At 45.6% G+C, this 19,731-nt stretch overlaps 1 protein-coding gene across 3 annotated transcripts in view; it reads right to left on the reverse strand.

Annotated features, from left to right (window-relative positions):
* Window positions 1-549: 549 nt before the first annotated feature.
* stard13b (StAR related lipid transfer domain containing 13b) overlaps window positions 550-19,731 on the reverse strand; it is a gene marked incomplete at its 5' end in the record, with an annotated part of 57,457 nt that continues 38,275 nt past the window's right edge. For all 3 annotated transcript variants that reach the window (XM_079731294.1, XM_079731296.1, XM_079731295.1), the window contains 13 exons: window positions 550-1,325; window positions 2,123-2,299; window positions 2,892-3,109; window positions 3,565-3,786; window positions 4,265-4,379; window positions 5,501-5,714; window positions 6,115-6,313; window positions 6,807-6,966; window positions 7,507-7,677; window positions 7,986-9,403; window positions 10,556-10,619; window positions 13,152-13,233; window positions 15,622-15,693. In XM_079731294.1, coding sequence (XP_079587420.1) covers window positions 1,208-1,325; window positions 2,123-2,299; window positions 2,892-3,109; window positions 3,565-3,786; window positions 4,265-4,379; window positions 5,501-5,714; window positions 6,115-6,313; window positions 6,807-6,966; window positions 7,507-7,677; window positions 7,986-9,403; window positions 10,556-10,619; window positions 13,152-13,233; window positions 15,622-15,693 — 3,230 coding nt within the window. In that variant the 3' untranslated portion in view covers window positions 550-1,207. The remainder of the gene's footprint in view (window positions 1,326-2,122; window positions 2,300-2,891; window positions 3,110-3,564; window positions 3,787-4,264; window positions 4,380-5,500; window positions 5,715-6,114; window positions 6,314-6,806; window positions 6,967-7,506; window positions 7,678-7,985; window positions 9,404-10,555; window positions 10,620-13,151; window positions 13,234-15,621; window positions 15,694-19,731) is intronic.

A 19,731-nucleotide genomic window follows, 5' to 3' on the forward strand; every position in this document is an offset into this window, starting at 1 on the left:
GTTAAATGGACACTGATGATGACATTAGGAACAGACAAATAATATGAATCCTGCAATATGATGATTGCAGGATTCACACCGGCAAGCTAGTCATCTAGACCTACTTCCTGTCCTATGCTTTTAACAGACTCATTTCTCTCCTCTCATAGTTGTCAAAGTGTCTTAATGTGTGGAAGGTGTTATAAGAAGCAATGCCTTTATAGCCAGGGCAATAGGTGTTAAATGTGCTTGGAACATATTTCCAAACGAGCTTCTCGATCTCAAATTGAACACCGTAGTGTAGGCCTCCATGAATCAAAACTTGTATTTCTGTTTCCAATCTTTCTTAAACAAATCAATATTTCCCTTCAAGACAAAAAACGTTTTGTAATTACACTTATCTGCCTCTAGATGGCATGCTCAACGCAACATTAACAGAATTAAACTTTTTAAAACATTTATTTAAAAAAATGCTCTGGTACTTGACAAAACAGCCAAGTAATCTATAGCAGGGATGATCAAATCAAACCTTATGTCATTGTTTTCCCAACCATAAAAAGAGGTCTTAGTTGAATAAAATTACGGACATTCCAAACAGCAATACTGCAGTATAAACATCATACAGTTCGTACCAATACATATTACAGAAAGGCAGAGACAACACAACAATCAATATATAGGAAATTATGATTGCCATATTAACCCTTTCACATATTATAATATATATACACATTTTGTTTGCATGTACATCTTATTCACACATATACAATCTTTGACACATTATTAAGTATGGCATACATTAGAAATTACTAAAAATACATACGCTTCCCAGAAGCCTTTCAGATTCTAGATGTCCTAGACATTGTAGATTACAGCATCAATAATATTATTAATGACAATTATAATTATATTACACAGCATCATCAACAAGAACATATGAATGAACATATGAACGGTGCTAGGTCTGGAGACGATGGCAGGATTCATTTATTTTCCCTTTGGGTTGTGTGGTCAAGCCCCGACAAGTCAACCTCCTTAGTCCATGCAGTCCAGAAAAGTTCTCTCTGGTGGGTCGGCCAAAACAAACAACAACAAACAAACGACTAGACTAACAAACGACTAACAGACTGTGCTTTAGTGCGGACTCGGTCCGACGTCTGGTTCCCTCCGATCCAGAATCCTTTTGGGGTCTGAACAAAGCTGGGGCTAATGGGTGATAGGACGGAGCTCAGATCTTGGTCTCGGGTCCGTCGGCGATGATTGGATGGAAGGAGTTGCGGATGCGTGCGACTTCAGCGGCACAGATGTGACCAAACACCTTGTTGTACCAGTCAGGGGTCCTCCCTCTGAAACAGAACCACGGTACGACGTAAGCCCGACCTCAAAGGAATGACCTATTAATACGTGTATTCAATTGATAATTCACATTTTTTCGGTCTTAAAAGGACAGCTGGCCCTGCCTTGCTACACGTGCGCACGTTCAGACCAGAAAACCTTATCTGACCTTGACCTAACTGGCGGTATGACAAACACTAGAGCTAGAGTGGATACCAAGTGGAATCACATTACAGAGATAGGGGGTTTGGAGATAGGGGAGTGTGGAGACAGACAAGAGGGAAAACCCCTCTCAACAGAAAGGGCAGCAGCCTTTTCATTTTAGTTCTAATATGTCACGGCCAAGGAACCGTGAACCCTCGAGGACCAAGTGGAGCACAGAAAGAATGAATGAATGTTTAATCTGTCCCAAGGCTGAACACTCTAGACGTTTCATAAACCCATGACCAAGGACAGACCCGCAGCTGTCCTTAACACGGGTTCGCAGCATTGGACCAAGTGGGTCTTGGTACGACCACAATCAAAAAATAATTAAATTAACTTATACACGCTTGAAGATGGGGAACACTACATATTGAAGAAGGCCATTGAGAAATTATAATCTTGTTACTTCTGTTGCAAGGTAATGAAGGTATTTTCCGTATATTATTGCACTAAATATCATTCGGTGGGTCCGGGGCCAAAAGTAACTCCACAGGTGGGTCACGGCCTATACGACGTTTGGGGACCCCTGGCCTAGAGGGTCAGTCCCTGGTCATTGGGTGACTAAACCAACACTCATGATACAGAGCGTCACAGCGCCACCTACTTGAGGTCCACCCTGCAGATGTGTGTGAGTCTGGACTTCCCGGAGCCACAGGGCTCCAGCAGGTAGCTGGACTCCAGCACCACCGCCCTCACCCCTCCCAACAGGGGGCTGTCCTCTCGTTCCACCGACGCTGACACCAGCGAACACGCTCCTTTAGGGAGGTCCGTCCTCCATGACCTGACAGAGACACGCACAACACACACACACACACACACACACACACACACACAGAAGAGACACATTCATCGTTAGAACCAATAGAATCACAGCCAGGCATCAACCATGTTTAGGCATGTGTTAGATCGATATTATGCATACACATTCTACATTCTGCATTCAGCATTTCTATTCTACATACAAATTTTACTGATGTGATTAATAACAAATGAAAGGGGGTAATATGCTTCAAGGTGTGGAATTACAAAACGTTTGAAAATCGACCCTTTTCCTCTGAAAATGGCAGACGGCTTGTTATGGCTAATCAAACTCACACCTGGTGGCATACTATCACCCCTTTAAGGTGAGCTGGTGTACAACACACTGTTGTGGTTCCTAATAGCCCATCCACATATTGTCCTAAACACCTGAGCTCATGTATTCAAGATTAAATTCAAGATTCAAGATTTGTCATATGCACAACAATTACAGCGGTTCTTGAGTCTCAGGCTCCTTCAACAATGCAATATAAAAATAAAATGTATAAGAGAAATACTCATGATGATCAAAGCAGAAGTATAACAAAGAGAGGAGAGAAAGAGGTATATCTCACCTGATCACCACAAAGTCCCGGCTGGGGTGGGGGGGCATGCGGTTGAGGACGTACTGGAACACCTCCGTCTGTCTGTCCGGCATCTCTGTCACCTTCCACTGAAGGAGGTCCACGTCCCACAGGTGGCGCTCCCGCAGCACGCGGTTCAGCACCACCGAGGGCGGGGCCTCCACCTCCACCGACACCCGCCAGCGACGCAGCGGGTTCCCATCACCCACCTGCAGCGAGAGAGGGGGGGAGAGAGAGGGAGAGAGGGAGAGAGAGAGAGAGAGAGAGAGAGAGAGAGAGAGGGTGACACAGAGAGAGAGAGAGAGAGAGAGAGAGAGAGAGAGAGAGAGAGAGAGAGAGAGAAAGAGAGAGAGAGAGAGGGTGAGACAGAGAGAGAGAGAGAGAGAGAGAGTGAAAAGAGAGGTTACATCCAGGAAAAACACTGTTAGTGAGCTACAAGTAATATTTTCTCTAGAATAATATTTTCTCTAATATGTGTGTTACACATATTAGACATATACAACAACAAGAGATACATGATAAATTCGATGCATGCTTTTAAACGTTTATCTATGCTATGGTTTGATTTAACGTCTCTTTTCAGTTCTGCTACCGTCTTGTCTGTCGTTGCGCTGCTGCGATGCCCCCATGCTGCCCACCGGGGACCAACCCAAAGCCCCCCTACCTTCTTGTAGTAGAGCTCGGTGTTGTCCGAGCTGCTGCAGGAGACCCAGTACTTGGACCTCTCGCGGGCCTCCCGGAGCAGGCTCTGCAGCCGCGTCTCCATGTGGGTGGGCAGGGACCCGTCGTCCTCCTCCAGCCGCCGGCACAGCTCGCTGAGGGTGGGCGCGTGGAGGTCCGCCTCCACGTACGAGTTGCGGGACTGGGTGACCATCTCGTGGGGGATCTGCAGGGACGCACGGGGGGGGGGGGTTGAGACCTCGGGGCTCCTCAGGGTGTGCCTCCTGGACTCTTTAGAGACAGCGTTGTCTCTTCCTGTAGCTGATTCTCATAGCGACTCGGCTATATGTCCAGCTGCTTCCAAACTACTTGAACTTTTTACAAATACTCAAATTTTAATTGTATGCTTTTAATGTACTTAATACACAGTCGATAAAAGATTCCTTTTGAGAGGGAGTTCATAGTGTGGACTATAGGGGGCAGCAATATGCCTCTTTCTAAGACGTTAGCTTCCGTACTTATATCGGTGTGTTTCTCTTCTGTATATTTTCAGCCTGCCACTTAATGACCTTCCCGTAGCAGAAATTTCTGTGAAGTCACTTTGGATAAAATGACCATGCATGACCTCTATCTGCCTATCTCTGAATTCACTGTAAGCCTCTCTTGATAAAAATACTTAATATGAACAGTAAGTGCGGCGGTACCTCGAACAGACGGTTGCACTCCGTGATCATGTGAGCGAGGCCCTGTGTCGCCGCCAGGTTCTCGTCCAGGTCCTTCTGGTCCGGTCGGCCCGTGGCATACTTCTTCTGCAAGGCCCTGGAGACAAGCAGGCCAACCTTCACCTACATGTTGCTTCATCAACCAACACGTTTACAAGCACAGCCTGACCCAGTGACGCAGAGTAACCAGGTTACGGTCGTTATTAATATACTCCTTTTCGCTAGTTTCCATGACCACTAAGGTCACCGGGTTAGGTTCAGCTGAAGATGTGGCAAGCTAAACCCAACCATAGCATCTCAAAACATTTGAAAGTCAATGGATCAATATTTTTTATCTTCTCATTGTATTGATTAACATCCATTTCGATTTTTGTCTCGTTGAAGATAACCAAAGACAGAATGACTGCGCACAAAATAAAACAGTTCATAACAGCTACAGTCTCTCCTTTATCACAGTGGCAGTCATGTCCTTTATCACTGTTAGTCTGTCCTTCATCAAAGCTAAAGTACGTCCTTTACCCCAGTTACAGGTTGTCCTTAATCCCAGTTACAGCCTGAAAGAACATCCTCGAAAACACATAAGAGAATAAACAAACAAGACCTGAACAACGCTAGCCCCAGAAAAGCGTCTGCGTTAAGGTTGAGCTCATAAACAGGACAGCAGACTGCCGTTATTAAAGTAGCCTCTGTCGCCTGCCTGAACACCCCATATCCTGTCCCCAAGCCCCCAGCTCACAGCAGGGCAGGGCTTTGATGCTTCCAAAAACCATCACAACATGGTCCATCAGCCGAGCTGGCTCTGGCCAGATCCAGCTCGGCCTCATAAAGTCCTGGCGCTCTTCAGAACCAGGTCTGTGAAAACACGTCCCCCTTAAACCTCAAACACACAAAGGCGCCTCGGGCCGATGTGACTCAGCAGCGCGGTTTATATGTCCGCTTGGTGGAACGAAGGTGGGCATCATTATGAAGGTGGGTTTTAACAGGGGGTTGACTGGCTGGTTGGGTGATTGCCTTCAAGAGCAAGGAGGTTCTAGTGCGATATACACACGCTATACCTCTGGGTCGCTCACAAACAGAGCAGGGATAAGTGGAAGAGATGGAGCTGAGAGGAGGATGAAAGAGGCTTGGGAGGTGTCTGTCTCCGCCCCGGCAGGATGAAGCACTACTGGGATGTTAGGGGGGTCTGACAGGGGGTTAGGTTAGGGGGCTTTATCTCACCGGGGGGAGAGGTTGTCCTTCTTCAGGAGGTTGAGGTGGAAGAGGGAGGGGGCAAGGCACACGGCGATGTTCATGGGGGTCATCTGGTTCTCCTCCACAGAGGAAGTGACATCGCTGAGGAAGCAGAGCAGCGTCTGCAGCACCTCGCGGTTCTCATCCGACATCAGCATGATGGCCGCCTGGACGGCCTGTAGCCGCTGGTCCTTGGAGACATCTGGGAGGACACACATGGGGGAAGACAGTTAAAGCCGGACTGTCTCACACTACACAGGAAAACAATAACCACACTGGGGGATAGCTAGTTACAGATGAAAGGTTCTGTGTTCAAACCCCAAGGTCCACCGTCGACCTGTAGGCATCCTTGAGCAAGAAGCCCGAACCCTTATGAAATACATGTATGAAAAAAAATAAACAAATAAAAGCATCTGCTTCTTGTGACATAATGACTGAAGTCTAGACTAGGTCTACTGAGCATGAGCAATGCTGGTTGGGCAACACAAAGATTGCGAGCCGGGGTCAGTGTTTGATTGCACTTTGTCCACATGTTTCACAATCCTGACAATAATCTAACGACTTAAGGGTGGAGGGGAAGCCGGCTCCCCCCGGGCACTCACACTGGTAGATATGGAGGAAGGTCTCTCCCAGCTTGCTGGTCAGCAGCGGCTCCGGGAGGTCTCTGAAGAACTGCTTGACCATGTCGGCCACGTCGTAGGCCGACTGGTCCTGGTAGTTGACGTTGTCCGGGGAGTTTTCAGTCATCTGCCGCAGAGCCTGGATCCGAGACTTCACCCCCGACTTACGAAACAAGCCCACCTAAAAAAAAAAAAACCGAGCAGGTTAGCGGGAGGAGCTAGCCCGCTGTGGGTCTGGGGATCACAAGGTTACTTACGCACGCCTGTTGGTTTTGACACGTGACACAGAATGACTGAACTTGACGGTAGAATCATCCTTGTTAAACTGGTGCATGACGACAAACTGACTAACTCAACACAATCTATTAGCATACTGGCTATGTACAGTAAGACGGTTCGTTTGCCACTCCAAGCAATACATTAGATGTCTTTTAGTCCTAAAAGCCGATACTAAAACAACTGTTTTAATGTGGTATGTGTCAGGGAAGACCCCTACCAGGGAATGCTGGTTAGTATGGGGTAATTTGAAAACAATAATTTAGATAATAAAAAGACTCCTCAGATTATAAAATGCTCTTATAGAAGTAGATTTGAATGTGTCTTCCAGGCAGAAAAATACATTGTTTGGTGCAGGTCAGGGCTGTCCCCTCCCAGGGCTGTACAGAGGCACTGACCTGGTCGAGACACTGGCTCCTCAGGTACCGCAGGGCCTGCTGCAGGCTGAGGGGCAGCGGCTGACCCGACCGCTGCACGTGCACGATGAGGGGAACTCCAAACACGTTCTTGTCCTTGTAGTCCGGTACCTTCATCCGCTTCATGAACTTTGGTACGGACCTGTGAGGAAGCAGCCCAGCACACAAACCAAGTCATTAACAGTCTGGACACAGAATAAGTAGGCTGCTTTGACATACCTGTGTTAAAAAAACACCTCAACGTCTCTGGTAAAACACATCTGTTTTAGACAGATACGCAATGTGTATCTGTCTATTCACTGAGAACAATTTCCCAAAGGGGACAATAAATTATCCAATTATCGAAGTTACTTACGCTTTTACTTATCACTAATCGATTTAATCGAATGTATCTTTCTAGTCCTTTTTCTAATAGCTAAAGGTTACTTCATCTTTGTTAATGCTTGATTTATAAGTCCATTGGGCAAAAACTGCGTTCCTTTTAGCCCTCTTGGTCTGGGGGGGACTAACTGTTATTCTTTTTTTGAATTATTAACCATTTGTTTGTATTAACATATTTTTAAGCAGCTAGGGCACTGTCATTGAGATGAGAACCTGTTTTTCAGCTTCAGGACAAAACAAATGAATTCCCCTGACTATTTCTGATTGGCTGAAAGGTGAGGTGATGTGCCCGGTGCCTCACCAGGTCCAGCCGTGGCGGTTGGACATTGAGTATTTCTCCATGGTGGCCGTCAGGCGGAGCAGAGAGAACTTCTGCAGCAGACTCAGCTGGCCTGCTGATTGGTTGGTGATCTGCAGGGATGCCACCGAGAGGCTGAGCCGATTGGCTATCTGGAAGCTTGGCCATCGTAACCTACAGGGAGGGAACAAAAGAGAGAAACTATAACACACAAGGGAATATTAGAGCGACATTTGCAGGTTCAACATTCAAATCAAGGTACAGCATAATCTCTTCTCTTGTGAAACACTCAACAGCTCTTTCTGATTGACCGATTGTGTAAAGTGATTTGACTCTTCATTCATTAAGTGATCATTCTTAAACAGAAACTGTGCCAACATACATCAGCAGCCATTGTATCGGTTGCTGATGTATTGAATTGTATTAGGTGTCTACCTGTCACTCTTCAGCATCATTTTCTCGATCCAGCGTGTGGCGCTTACCGTTTGGGTCTGGTCAGCGACGCCCCGACCCCGGAGTCCCTCCTCTCCCTGACCTGGGTCCCCTCCAGCTCCGCCAGCGACACCTGGTCCCGCTCTCCGTTGCTGGGCGTACGCTGGCCCTCCGTCGCCGCGTTCCCCTCAAAGTCCAGAGTGATCCGACCGGAAGACTGGAGCCCCGAGCCGGCCTCCCCTCCCCTGACGCCCTGGCCCTTCACCTCGCCCGCGGGGAGCACGTTCTGGGACCAGCGGTCCACGATCTGCTGCAGGCCGTTGACGTGGAGCAGGATGTCGTCCAGGTGGGGGAAGAGGTCCTCCTTCTCCATGTCGATCAGGTCTCCGGTGCTGGCGTACAGATGGGACCCGGGCACGTTGTCGTACACGCTGATGCGGCTGCCCCGGGAGCAGCACTGCGTCATGGGCCGCGGCTCCTTGGCGCCGGGGGCGGGCGCCGCCGGGGAGACAAGGCGTACGCCCGCCTGGGGCCAGTTCGGCGGGGTCCCTTTGCCGTTGGGGATCACGGTGGCGCTGATGGTGGGCGATAGGCTCTCTATGGACAGGGCTTTGGGGAAGGTCCCGGGCTTGTGGTCCTTGGGGATGTGGACCACCAGGTCCTCGTGGGAGCAGAACTCGTTGCGGCGGTTCTGCTCGGCGACCCTCTTCACCTGGCCGGCCGAGAAGATGTCCAGGTCCTCCAGGTACATGCCGCTGCGCTTGTGGTCCGCTCGCGTGGCCTTGCGCTCCTTCAGGCTGGGGGTGCTGCCCGCGCTGCCGCTGGAGGTGCAGCTGCTGCCCTCGCTGGTTGTCTGTGAGGTCGCCGTCCGGACCCCCGAAGGCGGTGGCGGCGGCGGCGGGGGAAATATCTCCCCGTTGACGATCTCCACGCATCGGACGCTCTTCAGCCCCGGCGGGTGGTCCTGCAGAACGGGGGCGCCTATCGACGGCGTTTTGCGGCTGCCGGTCAGAGCCCCCCGGCACCGCAGGGTCTCCATGCGCTTCAGGAAGTCTTTAGCGCGCGTGCGTCCCAGCCGGGCGTGCCTCCGGGGCAGAGAGCCGTAGCCGGTGCCGTCCCCGGAGATGTGGGACAGGCCGACGGAGGTGGGGTCCGGCATGGCGGCCGAGTCGGAGCCGGTCTGGTTGGAGCCGTCCGAGTCCTCGGTGCTGGGCCCGCCGCGCGGGGCGCTGCCGCCGCTGCTCTCGCTGTGCAGCGACGACACCTCGGGTTCGCTAAGGTCGGTCAGAACGCTCTCGCTGCTGGTGGCCGCCTTCAGGGGAGCCCCGCCCCCGCCGTTGGGAAGCCCCTCCCCCTGGTTGCAGAGGAAACCGTCTATGTCCTGAAGGCGGGACCACCTGCGGCTGGTCCACTCAAAGGTCCATCGATCGCTGATGGCGAACACGTCCTCCTCGTCAGAATCTTCACTCTGGGAGACACCACCGAAGAAGAATTAGACCAGCTCCATCGCATATCAGACAAGTAAGAATTTACAAGACAGAGTAACATGCCATTAACCAGGGAGGAAAATTCAGGTGTTACAGCAGAAAATTGCTAAAAACCTTTTACCATTGTCCTCATCTATGTTTAATTTATGTTTGACATTTTTATCATCACATTTGGTCGGGTTTAGCTTTATCATCACATTCGGTCAGGTTCAGCAGTCATTTAAAGTTATATTCCCTTTGTTCCTTTTATTTATGCATTAATCCTTCAAATTTGGGTTTGTGCTTTGGGTTTTATTGCCGTATGTCGCTTTTGATGCTGATGTTTGCAAGGTGTGGGTGAATTGGAATGTGCTGAGATTCAACCTGCGTTACATCACACAAGCTACGACTATAGCCTGGGGATGAGTCTGTTCTGCATTTAAACGCTGAGATTAACCCCTTACTTTACTGCGGTGATATAATCCCAGACACCTGAATCCCATACATAGTTTCCAGCCAGATAGACCCAACAAAGATCTTGATATATAGCAGTGTATATTTCAGGGACTATGGACACAATGCTACACTCTCAGGTAGCACAGAATGTGGCTGGACAGGATTCAGGGATATTATCTGTATTTTCCACAACAGAAAAAAAGGTTTAAAGTACTTGGCAAGCTCAGGATAATCCTATGAATGATAAAATATTTGTACGAGGACCAAAGGAGTTTGTTAGGTTTTATACATAGACAGTTTTATATAGACTTTTTTTATTTACTTTGTTTTCTGTAATTCTAGTCTATTAATTATATATATTCTTTTTTTCACTTTAATGCTGCACTGCACATTCTCCCGTGCCATTCACATTTGACATCTGGTTTATATAAATTATCATAACTTATTTTATCTTAAAATAATTACAATATAAGTACAATATGAGCATTGTACTACAATAACATAAATGTCAAGAACATTATTAGCAACACAATGGAAGCCAGATTCAAGAAGACCAGAAGACAAACTGAGATAAACGCCTGTGTCACCCGTTGCTGACCCGTAAATTTGATAGAAAAATGTGTTGTTGTTATTATTAATTTAAGTATATTGTTGGTATGTTGTGTGGCCGCTGAAAAGAGCAAACTGTTGACTCTTACCTTTTTCCTTGGGAGATTAACATCAAGTTTCATAGAGGCACACTTGTTCAAGGTGATCAGACGCCTGAAAAAAATAATTAAAACAAACATTTAAAAAATGACGGTTAAATAAATCAATCAAACCCTAAAAAGAATAATCCACTTGATTCCACCTTGCCGTTCTTCTGCCACAGAAAATAAGCGACAGCGATAAGAAAGGGATATAAGAAATATCCGTGTCAGTTCGCCGGGGAGATAAATGGTTCTGACAAGCATAGCTGAAGTGGAGCTGGTTGTAGGAAAACAGATGAGTTTCCACTGCACACCACAGACCAGACCTCAGCGACAGGACCGCCGCTGGTGTCCGATCTCTGGGACCTATCGCTGCCCATTACCGTTAATTTATTGTGGCAGTGGAAGGATGGTCCGTGGTGGGTTCGAGCAGGAGCAATTCCTTATGCCATGCTAATAGGCTGTGCGGCAGTCTATATTTACACTCCAGCTATTCCCGGGCTCAGTGGTGTTTTTCCTAAATGTTTTCGCCCCCTTTTTCCCCTGAACACTAAAAATACTTTCCGGAACATAATTTGACTGATGAATTCATATTTTCTGTTAGCACTTGGCCTACATACAGGTACCGAGATGAGCAATTTTACAGGGAAAAGGATACACTGTGTGGGAATGACCACTTAGACGCATGAAATATAAACTGTTGGCTGTTAAGTCTTGGCTGTTACTGTCACAAATAAATCTAAACAAAAATCTTGTCAGTTCTGGTCCGTCCCCCTCCCCCCCAACTTACTGGTGGACATTTTAAATATCTTCTCTAAAAACAAAAGGACAGCAGGCAGAGGGAAGGGACCTAGTGATTAGAGGTCTGTGGCTGATCAGAGAATGTGGAACAAACGGACTAAAGGCCTGAAAATAGGCCTGAAGAACCGCCTGGAAACCTGGGGGAAGGATGAGGGCATGGAGGAAGTGGCTCCAGCCAGAGAGGAGATCCAGGACAAATGAGGGCCTTATTTGTGGGACTATAATGACATGGCCTCTATTTGCTCAGTTAGAAGCAGATTCAGGGCTTTTCTATGGACAAAGGACCCGAGCCAGACCACTGTGTGTCCTGATTGCATCGTTGCTGTAAACCAGAGGACATCCCTACAGGAGAACCTCTGTAACACAAAGATCAGATACCAAGACCAAAACGAGTCTGATATTGAGGGGAAACCTCTGAATGTGTATGCTTTTACTGATTTCTCTAATGGGCAATATTAGGGATGATGCATGTTTTATTTTGATGAAGATGATAAAGATGAAGATGATATCCATTTGAATGGCTTCATTTTAATTAATAAGGGAAACACACAGCCTAATGGTGCAACGTGCCATTGTGACAAGTCATTAATAAGTAACTGTCTGATAACTTAAGTTAAGGACTTAACTGTGCCGCATGTGGCTTCAGTACATCTCAACAAAATACCAAAAATAAGCTAAACAGCAAGGGTCCGATACAACACGTTCCTATTAGTTCACAGGGGGGAACCAATCAAAGAGCTCAAGTCAAGTGGGTCCTTCTTCATTCTAAGGCCGGTTTCCATAGTTAGCCCCCTTCCCTCTTAAGGTATTACAATTGGATATAAATAAAGATCAATTAATTATTTATTATAACTAAGTATTGCACTATCTAGTATTATCAGCGAAACATTCAGCAGATGCTATTTTCCACAGCTACTTACATTGAATTCAGATACATGTCATTAAGGAGCAGTCAGGGGTCAGGGGTCAGGGGTTAGGGGCATCATGCTCTAAGGCGCCAACAGGTAGACTCTGGACATTGGGCAATCAGACCCAGAACATTCAGTCTGGGAGTCAAACAACATCACCAAGACACTATCCTGCCCCTATTGAGTTACTTTGTGACGAAAACTACTGTAATAGTACACCGTGTCCGGTCTGTGGGGCTACCAGCTATCCTATTTCAACAACAACAACGTGTACCCTGTACATTCCAGCTTCATGCTACTACATAGAAGGCTTTTCATTGTGGTTTTGTCTGGTCTCCGTAAAGGTTACCAGCTTTCAGTCTGCCAGCCTGTTGTCTGGATGTGACTGAGAGATAAGCAACAAGGGGGGACGTCAATCTCGAGCTAACCCAAGCCGATATCATCCTGCTGCTCTTTGATCTGAAGTGTCTGCCAACTAAAGGCTAGCCTGATAATCCTCATGAATTTAAACTAAGTTTCACTTCATAATTCATCCGTCTGAGCCGTCTTCAGAGACGGGGCAGGGTTGCATGATCCACCCTACACCAATTACGATCACCTCCACCAATCAGCAGATAACGAATCCACAAGTGGGTTTGTCTGTTGTTAAATTTATAGCTGATATTTATGGACGTTGATTTAAGACAGAGAATCCATGAAGATACCTGAAAGGCAGTTGCTACGGGAGTCACTGTGTTGGACTATTTTCTGCTGGTCACTATGGGTTCTGGCAGTATATGTGTTCTTCCATTTCAGGCCGAGCACGACTCGAGCCACCGACACCAGACCCTGAATCTCTGATCTTTTGTTAAAGTTGGAGGGGCCAAGAAAACGAGAGGACTGACTCAGTGTCTCACCTGCAAAGGGGTTCAACCAGGTCCTTCTCTAGGAAGTCATGATCTCTCTTCACTGGACTGATGTCTATCGGGAACTGCGAGTCTGGGGAGAGCACACAAATATAAATAGCATTAAACATAATGTACTCTTTTTATACTGTTAATACTGTTGTTTTCAAATGTTGTATTTTTTCAGCTTTTATTTTTTGTGCTTTTTATATGATAAGATAAGATAGATAAGATAAGTTTGGTAAGATATATGTTATTTTCCTGAAGAAACTTGAAACACTGCATACAAAATAATATTTAACTAATTTGAATTGATATGACTGTCCTGTACATTCTGCTGAGATACCTATCATGTTACAGTCCCTTTTAAATCATGATCTGTTTTACATTTATTAGTTTATTCTTTATATATATAGTCTTATTTTCTATTAACTTGTTTTGCAGTGTTGGTGCGCCTGAAATTCAAGCATTGCTTTGCCACAAGTGACTGCTGCTTGTTGTTCTACTGATGTGCACATGACTGCTAAACTTCAAACCGGTATGAAATTAGACTGAGATTCAGTCATTTTGACAAATGGACAGAAAAGAAAGTAGGACCAGATGTTGACGTTACCGAGATGAATATAAAACTTGGGACCACGTTTTTCCACAAGAGCAGTGAAGTATGGCAGAGTTCCAGTGCTGTGGATGGTACACGAGCTTATTTTTTGGGGCCAGTGTAACGTTAATGAGAAGAGACAGGATTCGCCCTAATGTCAGCGTTGAGACTTGTGCGAGCATGACGTTGTGCGTTGGCTATGCGCCCCCTCCTCTTACATAACTCCCTCTCTGCAAACCAGATCCAGACCCTCCGCATCCAGCATTCCAGGGCATTCTGCTGTCGTAAAAAGTTGTGTGCTTTTTTGTTTAAGCGTGACTGACAGACGAGGCTCTACCTGCTCGCAGACAGGGGACGTATTTGTCACAGACTAATTCACCCGTCACTCATAAACGTCAGTTGGAAATTATGAGCAAAGTCTGAGCAGTTTGTTCCATTTTTTTTTTGCATATAAAATATCGTAATATATAAAATATATATTTATCAAATACATATTTGATAAACATAACATTAATACAAAATAAAGGAGCGCAAATAAGCGTTACTAAAACTACACACGGTAGCCTCTGTCCATAACTTCCAAATCATAACAACAACCCGAGTGTTGAGTTCATTTAGATTACTGTAAAGCATTCGCTCATTCACTCGTCTTGACGAGACATGTTTATAAAAGTAACAACTAAAGCCTGCTGAACACTTTAGGAGCCGGGCTTCTTTAAACTATTATAAATCATATTTTAAATGTCCTCGGAGCGTCTATTTTTGGTCGGGTGGATGTTTATAGGGAAAGTGGATCTGGGGGGAAGATAAGGACTTTAAAAGAAAATGCTGTCTTCTTCTGGTCTGTTTGCTAGCGCTGAGTGTGTGAGAGCTTTAGCTCCAGGCCTGGTACAGAACACAGAGCACAGAGGCCTCTCACAGACGGAGGTTCTGGTCGGAAACATTTCACACGTGTTCTGTGGCTTTATGGAAAACTGTACAGAGCGGATTTTGAAGTCCCAGTAGACAGTGGAAGTTAAAACGGCAATCCAAATTTCCAAACACTCTAAATAGCTCTCTTATCCCGTGTTGATCTTTATATTTACAATTTTTTATCCGAACTAGCCATATCTTTATGTAATTTGTCTTTTATTCCCCCCTTGGGTAGACTAGCTGTTGAGAATCACATTCTCTGTTTTTAATAGCACCCAAACAAGTAATGCTATTTACCCGCTCCCTGGATGTATAATTAATACCACGAATGCTAAGTTCTGTAACAGTGTGGTATTTTGGTATATTAGTATAAAGTAGTTTAGTTGGCCTACATAGATAGATTATTAAAACTTCTAACTAACCATTAGAAGAACATGGTAGTTATAATGGTGTACTATGGTAGTCATGGCAGTTTATGGTAATTACAAAAGTTTCTAGTAATGCATGATAGTTTACGGTAGTTACCATTAGTTCATTGAAGTGCAGATGTATGAGATTTGCGCTTCTATCGGTTGCTCACATTTACTCGAATGTGTAAACAACGAAAACAGCACAACCATCTTTTGTGGCCCCTCCCACTGGCTGTGTTGCCAGCGTTCACTCAATAACAACCAGCAGTTCACGCCAGCACGCGGGGGTCGTATCAAAAAGGGTACACTAGAATTTTTCATTTTATACTCTGAACAGGGTAAGCGCACTCACTGAAGTGACTACAAGTAAAGTAAACACAAGATTGGAATACAATATATCAGGCATGGGATGACATTTCATTTATGGGAATGGTGCTATTTGTAGCTATCAATATCAACTATCATTATGTATTACAGATATAAATATTTGTAAATCTTACTCTTTAGGAAGTGTATATGGTAGTTGTCTGGTATTGTATTGTAGTTATGCATGTTTAATTACCCTCAAAAAGCTGAGCGTACTGAGGGAACCCCGCCGCTCGTAGCCAATCACACGCTTCCTTCGCCTCGATTTCTGAAACAAAAGAAGAAGAGGAAGAGCCTGGTTAAATTTCACTGAGGAAACAAGACAGAACCATTTTAACATCTTAAACATTACACGTAACGCATTTAACACCCAAATCTTGATCCATAATTTCAGGGGCAGGATAGTCTATTTATTAGATGCTTTGCCACCAGGCCGAAAGGTTCAATCTCCAATACCCTTGAGCAAGACGCTCCCTACCTGTTCCTTTAAGAAAAAAAGTGTCAGAGTGGATGAGGCATCTGCTAAATGGCTGAATAATCAAACAGGGAATTACAGCCATAGTTCGAAGTAAACAACCACCTAACCCCATCTCCCTCTCTGCCCGGAGGAAGTCTGCATTCTAGGAACTGCACCCCCTCTCCCCCCTCCCCTGGGTTCTCATAGAGGAACCTGATACCTTCCGCAAAACTCTGTGTCACGTAAGTCTGGAGCCAGCAGTTTAGAATGCAGGGCCGAGGCCAGGCGGCCGTCATCACAGACATCCAACAGACTCAGCATGTCGGCCGTACTATACACACAGCTCACCGTCGCCCGCAAACACTAATTCCACGCCACAGAGAATCCACACAGCTGCTTTTCTAATAAAGGAAAATCTCTCTGGCTGACTGCTCATGTAACGTGATTGAATGAGATATTGACTGTGATACTGCTTCAAAATCAGCCCATTTTTTTAGGAGGGATTTATAAATTGCTTCACATTCTTTTGGCCATATTGACCTGTGATTTCGTATTTTAACAAAACTGTGTGCCCCAGTCAAACATAACTGCTTCAGATGCCAACAGTAATAGATCATTACTGCGTTGTCAATATTTGGCTCGACCTACAACTGTTTCGCCATTGGTTTAAAGTGTTCAAAGTATGCCGTGGTCACACTATTCGTTATGAATGCAGGAAGATGGCCCCTTTAGGGCAGCCTGACAAACCCCTCCTGTCCCTTGGCCTACACAATTTGACACATCACTGGGTTGAATTCTTTGTTAAATATGTATTTAATAACACTGGTAAGAACGGTTATCAGGGAGGAGTTGACCATTCATTCCTATGAGACGAGACCCCTACTACCAACCCCCCCCCCCCCTTTTGTTGGGATCAAAGCCCAAAGGGGGGATGTAGGGTGGTCCTTGATGTGCCCCCCAAGGCCAGCTGTCCAGAAAACTCTCTCTCCTACAGATCCCAGAATGCATTGAAACTGGACACCACATTATAATCCATCTGTGGCCTCAAAGTGACACGATAGCACAACAATCACACACAGTTTGAATTCAATGGAAAGCTTTAATCTTCAATTATTATATATATTGTGTATATAGATTGTACACATAGATATATTTATCATATATATAGAGAAAAATATTTAGAAGGTTTTAAGGTTATGTAAAAAACGAAGATGTGACACCCTTATTTCCTAATTTCCCATTCTATGATTAATAAGGTAGATGATACATTTAATTTGAAAGTTCCAAAAGTAGAGAGTATTTCTTGATAATCAATAAAAACTTATTATGGTTAGTAATAGGTGAGAAGATAGTCAATGAATAAAGACACCATGTGACAAGCTGAGGTCCAGTACAGATCTGAGATGGCTACAGGGCTCGGAGCCCTAATGAACGACAGGAAGGGGAAGCAGACGCAGTCGCAGCCCTCCTTCAATGCTAATAGAGTCGCCGTTAACACACTAGAACCCATCATTCCGACATCTGGCAGACTGCCATCACACATGGCCGCTTCACAGATGACAGAGATAGAAGACACACATCAAGGAGACTTACAAAACACACACAGCATCATTTAGCCAAACACTATTCCAATTATAATCTCCTATTCATTCTTGTGTCTAATACCATATTTCTAAATGGAAATAGCACAGCTTTGTTTTAGGAGGATGTAAGCATCAAGTCATATCTCTAATCAAGATCCCTGTCAAAATACACAGGTGATTAAACGAAGATAAAGAAAACAACACACACTAGAATAGACTCCTTCTGAGAGAGAGAAAGAGAGAGAAGTTATCTTGGGAAGCCTAACAATAGTCTAACATAACATATTGACTCAACATTCTTTAACCAAATCTAGCGTGAAAATGTGCTAAATCCCAAAAGCCAACAGTTGACAGACCTCTCACGGCTGCTTGCCTCTCATAAACCCGTTCAAGGTTTTTGCTCTTGGTCCACAGACGCAGATGTTCGAAAAAATATTAAAATCACATCCAAATCCTCCACAATCAAGATCCTGAACACCTAAACCACCTCTTCCCAACCCTCTATCTCCTCTACGATCATCCAGTGTTAATACATAGTTCACTGTGCTATACACCAACACTACTGATCCATAAAAGCTAAAAACAAAACACCAGCATTAGTGAACCGTTAGGTCCTTTAAAACATGGACAATGTTACTCACCTCTGCCGCTACACCCTCTGTGTCTGCTTCCAAAAAAAAACGAATCAATAAAGATTGACTTTGGTCCACTGAATAAATATTAACAGTTTGCTGTTCGTCCTTGAGTGCCAAAATGCTACTGTTTACTCCTGTGACCTGCCGCAGAGATTAGAGTGTGTGAGTCAACATGTGTGTGTGTTCCCACTCGCTCGCGCTCTACTCTACCTGGCCAAGGTGAGCCCAGGCTCCGCCTCCGGAGCTAGGGGAATAACGGCAGCTCTTTTATTCCACTGGCAGCGAAATAAACTCTCTCTCTCTCTCTCTCTCTCTCTCTCTCTCCCTCTCCCTCTCCCTCTCTCTCTCTCTCTCTCTCTCTCTCTCCCTCCCCCCCCCCCCCACACACACACACAGTAACTGGTAACAGGAGCTGGGAATTCCACTCCGTTTGTAGCACTACACCCGCCCTATACCATACAGTGTTGTTAAGGTCAGTAACTCATATAAGTCTTCAGTCACTAAGATAAGTCTTCAGTAACTCATAGAAATCTTCAATAACTCAGAGGTATTCAGGAACGAAGGTATGTTTTTAGAAAGGCATAGAAGTCTTAAGTTACTAAGAGAAGTTTCAGTAACTATAAAAGAGGTCTTCAGATATATATGGAGAACGTTGCTGCTAGGAGATGGACAGTAGACGAGTATGTCAGCATGTGTTCCAGAAACACTGCATGATTCTCTACTTACGGGATATTCTCATCTTTCAGATCTGGAATTCCCATAACCTCCCCGGAATAGGCGGTTATCTTGACCAATCAGAACAGATCGTCGGACATTGCCTTCACCAATTGTCATCTTTCTCCTGACACAACGCTCTTTCCTCTCCAAGGGCTCCTATAGTCTGAAAGCAGCAGAGCCCCTCTCTCTCTCTCTCTCTCTCTCTCTCTCTCTCTCTCTCTCTCTCTCTCTCTCTCTCTCTCTCTCTCTCTCTCTCTCTCTCTCTCTCTCTCTCTCTCTCTCTCTCTCTCTCTAGTTCCCCAGTCCTGCACCCCCTCTCTACCACATGACCCCTTCCCTCCGACACAAACACACACAAACACACACACACACACATGCACATGCACACACACACACACATACGGAGCAACAAACATGTGCTTCTTACGACACGACCTGCTTCTTCTCTGTAGCCTACTGTCTTAATCCCTCCTCCTCTATCCTAATTTACACATGGATTTCCAACCAGAGGTGCATCGAGGCTGTATGTAAATCGGATGTTTCGTGGCAGAACCGGGAGATCTAATTAAAGATGTGATTCATGGCTGAAATCTCCCTGTCAGGGAGACAGGAAGTGTGTCAGTGTTTAATTGTCTCAACGCTGATGATCACCAAATGAGAGCTGGACTTCAACATTCTCTCCCTCTCTCCCTCTCCTCCCCCCTCCCTCCCTCTCAGCTCCATCTCTCGTCACTCTTTATGTCGCCTGTCTGTCTGTCTGTCTGTCTACCTTTTGCTCTCTCTCTTTTGGGATAATAAGTCTGAATAATGTTTAGTTTGGTGTGTTTGGTGTGTGTGTTTTTGCTAGTGGAAGGGGGGGGGGTCTCCACATGTTGTCTCTGCAGTGGAAAAGCGAGAATGAAGGGGTATGACAT

The sequence above is a fragment of the Pollachius pollachius genome (assembly GCF_949987615.1).
Source record: "Pollachius pollachius genome assembly, chromosome: 3".
NCBI lineage: Eukaryota > Metazoa > Chordata > Actinopteri > Gadiformes > Gadidae > Pollachius > Pollachius pollachius.